An 8704-nucleotide genomic window follows, 5' to 3' on the forward strand; every position below is an offset into this window, starting at 1 on the left:
TAGCCGCAGCGACTATCCTCCACTTTGGCTCCTCATCATCATCATCATCATCATCATCATCATCATGAGTATCATGAGCATCGGGGAGCGTGCTTAACTCATAAACGATTTGATGCTCAAGAGGAAGCGAGGGGGCGACGAAGGTCTATCGAAAGGCCGGGGCAAGGAACCGCAAAATTATCCATCGAAATTAGGACGACTATGGCGACCATTCCTCGGTTCGTTGCATGAACCGGCGGACGCCGATTTTCGGCTCATTAAAATCAATGAGAAAATACGTAAGCTCACTTAATTATCATCCGGCTCATTTGGTCGGGACGTTCCCCGGCGGTGGAGGGGGAAAACGGGGACTGCGGTTATAGTTTTCCACGTGGAAAAATCCCTCCTCACGCGTTACGGGTCCGGGAATAGGGGTTTTGCCCAATTCGGGAAGGAGGTTTTGTGATGAGGAGGAGGAGCTTCACGCTCATAGATGTCAAGGGATTTGTATCCCATGATTGAACCGTTCTGTGAGTGCGGTGCGCGTGTGTGTGTCGACCGACGCTAATAAATTTATGAGACGGGAATTTGTCAGATTCCGGACGATTTATGACCCTTTGCCTTAAGCCAAACGTGCCAAACCATGTCTTGGAATCCGTCGGAGTCGCCCATCTAATACCTGTTTAATGGCATATCACTGCAGCCCTCGCAAGAGGTCACTTTGCAATTTTGATGACGTTTGGACGTTTGTTACGTTTTGTTTTGCTACTAGCTTTTTGAAAGCGAAAGCGAAAGCGAAAAGCGTGAAAGTGAAAAGCGAAACAAAAATCTTTGAACTAGCTATGAAAACTCGATTTGAATGGAGGGAAACCCGTAAAATTCTTGAAGTCTTAAAACTCTATTCCATATTTAAAAGTTACTGAAGGACTCTTACGATGGATCTGGTAAAAAAAACGACTGGAAAAGTGTAACAAATGGAAGGTTCCATGTAAAAAACTAAGTCGAACCGTTTTCATCGATTCAGATATCTCTTAGCATCCTTATAGGTACCTCTTAGGTATCTTGATATCGCTACTAAAAAATAAAAAAAAACTCACGACACAATTAATAGCAAAATAAAAACGAAAATAGCCAAATAGGACTTCAGAACACAGCTTGTTGACTGAGTTCAAACCATGCATTTTAGTAATATGGGAAAGCAGCGTGAAGGTTGTCGTTGATTCACTTATCGAAGAGAAATTTAAGAAATTGCAACACTAAGGTATAAAAACCAGCTGAAATGAAGGTGATGTGCAACAAAAGGCATGAAGTGACCTGCAATACTTTGCAAAAACGTTGGGGTGGTGTTAAAGTAAAAACATAAAAATTCATATAAAAAACTGGCGGCTAATTTGTATCAATATTTTTCCTTAAAAGCAATAAAAAAAACCTTCAAAATGACACCTTTCTAATCTTTTAACGTCATTTCTTAGCGGAGGTATGATTTTTTCTATTCCTAGCCCTCGTTTCTACATCGAAATAGAATTCTGCCACAAAATTCCACGCGGATTTCGATTCCATAATACCGATATGCTGCTCCCCTTCCCGACTATGCGAATCTAGTGCAGAGCTTGAAGAGCTTTTTCGAAAATGGATAACCGAAACCGATGAGAAGTTGAGCAGTAGAACAGTGTCGTTATCTTATCACCTGCTGATAGTGTGGTACCTGTATGTTCCGGAGCTGTTGGCGCTTCGGACCACGAACCAATGGGCACGCCATTCGACTGCGTGCTGTGCTACCGCCATGGTACTACGGTCATCGTGTTAAAGAGGCCGATTGGATAGCGATAGTCTGGTGTTTTAATGGACAATCCTTTCCTCAAAACTGTTGTGCTCTACTGTGACAAGTGTGGTTCGTGCGTCTCCAAACCCCGTGTGTGTTTGGTGGGAAACTTCTGTTCATTGTTGAACACCTTCAATAGCGGAACCGTGGTGGGGGCAAGCCAGACCCCAACAATCAGTGAGTAATCGTTTCAAAAGTTGCTCGAAGATGAGTTCCAGTTCCAATGTTTGGTGTACTCGTAAGCAGAGTTGAAAGTTTTGCGTAACAACATAGTGTTGAGGGAATGTCTCGAAGTTGGATACCACAGTCCGATTCTATCGAACTCTTCGGTGGCCGATATGCAGAAGAAAAAGTCTTGGGCTGGCTCGCTCTGGTACCGAACGGGCTGCACGCAACCTGCCGCTACCACTAGATAATCGCTATCTTATCTCTGCTCTAGTACCATCGCCGGTGGTACTAGAGCCCTCCCTGCTGGCTTCTAAAGCACCGTGTGTTGGTGTGAGTGAATGAGCGCGTGTGTGTGTGTGTGTGCCGAGCGATGTTTTGACAGGGGAGAAGTAGGCATTGGTAATCGTACTGTACCCGGATCGAACACGCCGGATGACTCACGAGGCACGAGGGTTTTCTGGACTCTTGGCGAGCCACTCCTTTACAGTTCGGGGTGCCATTTGTGTGCTATTTTGCCACCTGATTTCTAGTTCGCTGCTACACGTTTTGACACATTTTGTAAATAGTTTTAATGTCGATTGTCATGCGAAGGTCAATTGAGTAATATTGGCGCAATATCTTTAGTTGACACTCCTCAAGTCACTCTTCTTCTCTCTCTCCTATCGTCCATAAACAACAGCGTGAAAAATGGCATCGAATAACTGGTTTGCGATAGGGGTAGTAGCATTGCTCGTGCTGGCCCACCTTGCCGTCGGGCAAGAGGTATGTCCCGAGCCGTGCAGCTGCGAATGCGAGGAAATAATGTCCTGCGTCGACTGTTCCGGTCGCGGTCTAACGCAGCTGCCCGTCTTTGCCGATCAAAACGTAAGTTTGCTTCTAAAGACATTCCCCTGTTAGCCGTTCTAATTTATGATTAACGCTCCACGTTTGCTTTTCAGATCCAAATACTTGACCTCTCCGACAATCACTTCAGCGAAATTCCGCGCGAATTGGCTCAGTTCCCGCTGCTTCACTACCTGGACATGTCGGCCAACAATATCAGCCAGTTGGCCGAGGATGCACTGGCCGGAATGAATTCCCTCTCCATTCTAATCCTTTCCAACAACTACATCTCCAACTGGGCGGATATACATCCGAACCAGTTACTACTGCATGCCACCAACCTTAGAGAGCTTCGTTTAGCGAGAAACCAATTCACGAGCTTCTCCAGCAACGACGGTAGTCTGGTGCTGGCGAGCACCTCGCTCCGTTACCTCGACCTCAGCAGCTGCCGAATAACGAAGGTATCCGGGGCCGAAGTGATCGGCGGATTGACCAACCTGGAGCAGCTCAAACTAAGCGACAATCCGATCGTCTCCATCTCCAGCATGGTCTCACGGAGTCTGAAGAAGCTCGAGCTAAACAACTGCAAACTGGCCGCCCTCCAATCGACCGTCTTCACCGGACTCGACGCACTGAAGGAGGTGAATCTGGCACACAATTATCGCCTTTCGCTCGGTTCGCTGGAGGAGCAAACGAACGTCCGATCGGGCAGCCTACGAAAGATCAATCTATCCCACTGCAACATGAACTCGCTCGATCTGCAAGGCTTCCCGCAGCTACTGACGGCTGTCGTAAGCGCGAACATGATCCAGCAGCTGGGCCGCGACTCCTTCACCGGCACCCCACTGCTGGAGCATCTCGATCTATCGTTCAACTCGATCCACAACATCCATAAGGAGGCATTCCTACCGTTGCACCACCTAAAGACGCTCGATCTGTCCTTCAACATGATCTCGCGCATCGACGGCAAGCTGTTCAAATCGAACGATCTGCTAACGGACGTCAACCTGAGTCGGAACTTTATCGGTCGACTTAGCCGCATCTCGGCCGAATCGCTCGCCTACCTCAACGTAAGCTGGTGCGAGATCATGACCATCGATCCGGATGCGCTCGCTTCGATGGCCCGGCTCGGTGAGCTCGATCTATCGCACAATCTCCTATCCGACATTCCCGACGCACTGTCGTCCGATTCGCTGCAAACGCTCGATCTCAGCATGTGCCGCCTGTCGACGATCCGGAATGGTACGTTCACGGGCTTCCCCGAGCTGGCGCGCCTAAATCTGGCCGGTAACCGCTTTACGACACCGTTTCGGGTTGACTTTTTCCGCGATAATCCGTACCTGCGCGAGATCCGACTCGGTGACAATCCGTGGCGGTGCGATTGCCGGAGCGATGACTTCTTTCAGTTCTTCCAGTTCCTGACCGATCCACCGGGACGCGTAAGTCGATGACGTCGATTGCTTTTTGGTTTGAATGGAGTAATGATTTTTGGGTTTTTTTTCTTCGCCGATAACAGATTGGCGATCGGAAGAGCCTGCTGTGCAACACACCGGAAGACTTTTTCGGCTCGAGCTGGGAAGCTTCGTGCCGTTCCGTTTGGTATCCGTACGAGACGATGGGTAATGCGGAGCGTATCTGGACCTGGCTCATGGTTGGCATACTGTCCTTCTTCGGAATCTTCTGTCTCATCTCGTCGGTTAAGAAGTTTGTCTCCGCACGCCAGAAGCTGGCCGCCGAACGGGAACGTGCCGAGAATCTGCAGGAGTTGCGTGAAATGTAAGAACCGACGACATTGTTTTGATTAATAGGATAAGAATTAATTTGACTCTCTTCTTTTGCTCCTTAGTGCCCGTGAGAACCGAGTTCGGCTGATGAACGATGCACCTCAGAATGCACCGGATGCACGAGAATCGCGGCCACCGTGTTACGAGGATGCAATTCTGCTACCGAAACTGGATGCGGCTTCATTCGCTTCACTTGACGAGCTAATGCTTCGTGGAAAGCGCAGAAAACGACGACGTAATCGACGTGCCTCCGGGGCTGATCTAAAGGACGATGAAGATGAGGATGACGTGCAGGAGCGTCTTCAGTTACGCCAACGTCAAAGGACGCGCAGTGAGGACGTACTATCGAGACGGTTCGAAGACACTACACCGAGATCGACCGCCAGTCCCGTGGTTTCGATCTACGAACGACCTACCTCAACGCGTGTCGTCACTCTTCCTCAAAATACAGCTGCTGCTCCTTCTTCTGCTGACGATTCTGCGGCGATACCTTCGACGAGTTCCGGAAGACAACCGGAATCTACTGGAGAGCTACACTACGTTTCGATCGATTTGCTGAGTCTCGATCATGGTTCGATGACAGGATCCTCCACCACGACCGGTGGTGGTGGTGGTGGTGCACCGTCATCGGGCCCAGTATCGCGTACCAGCAGCACACGACGGAACGAAACGGAACCGGGCTACACCGGCATTAGTCACAGTCCGTATGCCAAACGGAAGGTGAAACCATTGCAGCACATTAACCGCAATGGGAGTATCGATGAGATTACGGATTTTACCGACCGTCAGACGAGTCCGTACGCCAAACGGCGCAATCCGTTGATGTCCAGCTTCCGGCGTCCGGGAGGAGGAAAGGATCAAACGGAGAAACTGCCTCCAATTCCGACCGAAGCACCTCCACCACTACCGAGCAGTTCGAGGCCTGCGTCGGCCATTCAACTTGTGGAAAACTATTTCCAGCCACCGGATCAGATGATGCGGCTCGAGGATGAGCTGGATGATTATGCTGTGATCCCGCTGGCCGAAGGACGGCGGTTGGTGAGTCCGGACGAGTACGGTCCGGCGGAACCGCAACCATCGACTTCTGGTCGATCGCGACCGCCCGTGAACCTGGCGATCGATGACTTTCCGCCCAATTCGAGTGACTCCAGTGATGCCACCAGTGGGGTTAGCATCGAAATCATACCGGCGAGGGATCACCAGACGCGATGAGACACGTGACCATTAATCTATGCGCTCTATCTAGTTAGTTTCATGTAGTGGCAGCTCGATGGCGATGAGTCATTCGGTACACATTCGTTAGTACAAGAATTAATAAAAATAATTAATTATTATCGTAAAGTAAGGTAGTGATGATGAGTTTTACCGTTGATCGAGTCGGTTTTGTATGCTTCTTCTTAGGTCTAAAGCATTATATTATGGGGTTTACGAGATTCGATATTTTTTCGCTTTCAGCCCGAGCCCATCCGCAGTTCCTAATCGTTGAGATCTTTGAAATGGCAGTGGAATCGGTATCAGTTTCAGGCTTTGTCGCAACTAATCACTAACATCACTAACAGCTTGTGGAAAGACTTCATATAGAATGACCCGAAAGTGATTTTACGCGTGATGCAAAACAGTAAAAACAAAAAACAAATGCTGTATATGAAAATTGTATCATAAATGCAATATTATTATTGCTAAACATTTTAACAATCGTAAGCTGAGCTTCGGAACCCATGTAGTGCACGCCAGCAGCCAGTCACTGAAGGACCTCAACGCTCTTTTGGTAATTATGCGTAGAAAATATTTAAAACACTATTCGCAAATTTGCTTTTAATTACAATAGCTTTTTAAAAAAAATCCAATTATCAAATCATATGAAGAACAATAAAAGGATTTTCGTTATAAACGCCCATATTGAAGCCATTTAAGCAGTAACATAAAATAATTTGAGAAGATTTAGAAGAAGAAGAACGTTTGGCAGTAAATAATAGGTGCGGCTTTATCTACATGACAACTACATGACTTCATGGTCGTTAATACATTACTCTTCTATGAAGTTCCTAATTATATGTAATTCATACGTAATACAGTTCAATTTTGAATTTATAATTGCACGTTAAATTAATGAACCTAAATAACCTATAGAAGAACATGAGATACATGAGATGGACATTACAACGGTATTTTCTCGAATTGGAAGCCGTAAAATAATCGAGTGAAGAACTTTATCCAACTCAACATAAATCTGCGGCACTGGAACGAAACAGTATTCTTGCAAGGATTAATTGGGATTGCTGAATTGTAGTCGATTTAACAAATTTGTGGTTCAATATTAGAATCGTTTTTAAGTTATCCTCGAGTTTATCCGCGTCCTTCGAGTCCTTGCGATTTTTCGTCATCACTATGGTATTGATTGGTTTAAGATGCGTCGATTGGGTTGATTACGAAATGATTTCGCCTTTTGAGCAGCCAAATCTGTATCGGTAAATAATGGCGAGGTTACCATTGTGGGACATTCATCGATGCAACATTCACTATCACACATACATACCGCTGAAGTAACAGTTTCTTTACTCTTGGCTTCCAGATGAAAAGTAAAAAGAACAGTATGCTCAAAAGAAAGTACAAAGTTTCCAGAACGTCTTTAACCCAATGCAGAAAGAAAGATTGCGAATCAGTCACCAGCCAGTGAATAATTTCTAAGGAACATGTTGACCCCATGATGGTAAACAATCGCAAGTACAGACCGAATCTAACGATCACGTTAATAGAAAAGGATTTTTATTATCACCTTCATTTATGCTTTTTTCGCAAAGACAAACCTATTGCGATCGTGGTGAGCTTTCGTGTGGCGCCTCGAATTGCCTCTCATCATAATGACGTTTGCCTGTTCTGTTTTATGGAGGCATATGACGGTACTAGCGAAAAAGAACATATTCGCAATGATAAGAAGCATTAAGGGAAAGTAAAAGTACAGGAAGCTGGTCAGCTTTTGCTCTGTAAACGATAAACACTATATTGATTGAACAATTTTTTTTTCTATACCATAGCAATACTTACGCTTGAGAAAACATGATTCCTCACCAACATTGGGTCGTAGGTTCTTATCGCTTATAAGCGTTGTATGGTCGAAAAGGAGAATTAAAGATACGAACATCAGGGGTATGCCCCAAGCGTACAGACAGTAGTACAAAAACTTTTGTCGCTCAGTCATCCATCCGCGACTTCCAGTGAACGTCCAGTAGATGTCGAAGGACATGACATTGAGCCAAAAGAAGCTGGCCATCAACGTAAAGTATATTGTATAACCAGTAACCTGACACATAACGGATTGATGTTCGTAGACTTTCATTCGCTTCAAGGCAAGCAGTAGACAGGATACCGAGAGTGATGCCACGTAGCACATTAGTGACATGCCTGGTACGTTATGTAGCTCTGGTAGAATGGCGTACACCGCAAACGTGGCCACAAGAAATGGTAAAGACACTAGGAGGCCTTCGAGGTGAGCAGAATAAAATCAATTTTTAATTTTTACAATTTTTAAGCAAATCTTTCAATTGGGTTTACCTAAAATATATAATTTTTGCAGCAAACCGCTTGAGGTAGGTTGCATGTGACATGCGTCGAATTCCCCCGTCTTGTCATTAGGTACCATGCAGAATCGGTGATAATTTTGCGTAAATGTACCATTCACTTTAAGCTCTCCTTTCTGGAATTTTAATGTTCCGAAAATGAAATTAATGCAGAGAATTATTTTAATTCTATAAACCACGTAGGTACCGATGTTATGTTCACATCATAATGCGGAATCAGCGACCATTCTTCGGTACAGTTACGTTTTCCCAAAATCAAGTAGTACCGACGATCTGCAGCCAGGTCTACTCTACGACAGTTTTCACCACTAGCATCGGATACATTCACAAAGAGCTTTTTTGACTCATCATTTGCCCATCCTTCTGCATCGCATACGTATATGCATTGACGGACAAGACATACGCATCCTCGGAGTATATTTCCGTCATGAAAATACTGCGATGAGTTGTACCACAATCCTCTATGTTTAACGCGTCCAGCTTCGTCCACTTTACCGTTGGTGATGTCCACTGATTCTGGCTTGGGGCATAAGTCTACGTTCGTAGCTTTC

General features: G+C 45.9%; 2 protein-coding genes across 3 annotated transcripts; one reads left to right on the forward strand and one right to left on the reverse strand.

Annotated features, from left to right (window-relative positions):
* The first annotated feature begins 1755 nt into the window (after positions 1–1755).
* On the forward strand, positions 1756–5938 carry LOC125957204 (uncharacterized). The gene is made up of 5 exons (XM_049689732.1): positions 1756–1978; positions 2649–2833; positions 2908–4230; positions 4308–4567; positions 4638–5938. Exons 2-5 carry the CDS (start codon positions 2657–2659, stop codon positions 5785–5787), a joined length of 2910 nt encoding a protein of 969 aa, XP_049545689.1. The 5' UTR covers positions 1756–1978; positions 2649–2656; the 3' UTR covers positions 5788–5938.
* Positions 5939–6517: 579 nt separating this feature from the next.
* On the reverse strand, positions 6518–8704 carry LOC125957232 (G-protein coupled receptor Mth2-like). 2 transcript variants are annotated; one of them, XM_049689789.1, is made up of 5 exons: positions 8128–8704; positions 7621–8055; positions 7383–7557; positions 7112–7312; positions 6518–7035 (listed from the first exon to the last, which is right to left on the reverse strand). In XM_049689789.1, exons 1-5 carry the CDS (start codon positions 8213–8215, stop codon positions 7002–7004), a joined length of 933 nt encoding a protein of 310 aa, XP_049545746.1. In that variant the 5' UTR covers positions 8216–8704; the 3' UTR covers positions 6518–7001. The 2 variants fall into 2 exon arrangements, with proteins under 2 accessions (XP_049545746.1, XP_049545747.1); XM_049689790.1 differs by lacking the exon at positions 8128–8704 and having other exon boundaries at positions 7383–7478; positions 7621–7729.

This window comes from Anopheles darlingi, chromosome 3, assembly GCF_943734745.1.
Source record: "Anopheles darlingi chromosome 3, idAnoDarlMG_H_01, whole genome shotgun sequence".
Lineage (NCBI taxonomy): Eukaryota > Metazoa > Arthropoda > Insecta > Diptera > Culicidae > Anopheles > Anopheles darlingi.

What these genes read in the sequence shown, in the direction of transcription:
- LOC125957204 (XM_049689732.1), top strand. Translation starts at nt 2,657, where the DNA reads ATGGCATCGAATAACTGGTTTGCGATAGGGGTAGTAGCATTGCTCGTG. An exon ending in CCGTCTTTGCCGATCAAAAC is followed by an intron (nt 2,834 to 2,907) that starts GTAAGTTTGCTT and finishes TTTGCTTTTCAG; the next exon opens with ATCCAAATACTTGACCTCTC. An exon ending in CTGCAGGAGTTGCGTGAAAT is followed by an intron (nt 4,568 to 4,637) that starts GTAAGAACCGAC and finishes TTTGCTCCTTAG; the next exon opens with TGCCCGTGAGAACCGAGTTC.
- LOC125957232 (XM_049689789.1), bottom strand. Translation starts at nt 8,215, where the DNA reads ATGGTACCTAATGACAAGACGGGGGAATTCGACGCATGTCACATGCAA. An exon ending in GGAATCATGTTTTCTCAAGC is followed by an intron (nt 7,558 to 7,620) that starts GTAAGTATTGCT and finishes TATCGTTTACAG; the next exon opens with AGCAAAAGCTGACCAGCTTC. An exon ending in GCTCACCACGATCGCAATAG is followed by an intron (nt 7,313 to 7,382) that starts GTTTGTCTTTGC and finishes CGTGATCGTTAG; the next exon opens with ATTCGGTCTGTACTTGCGAT.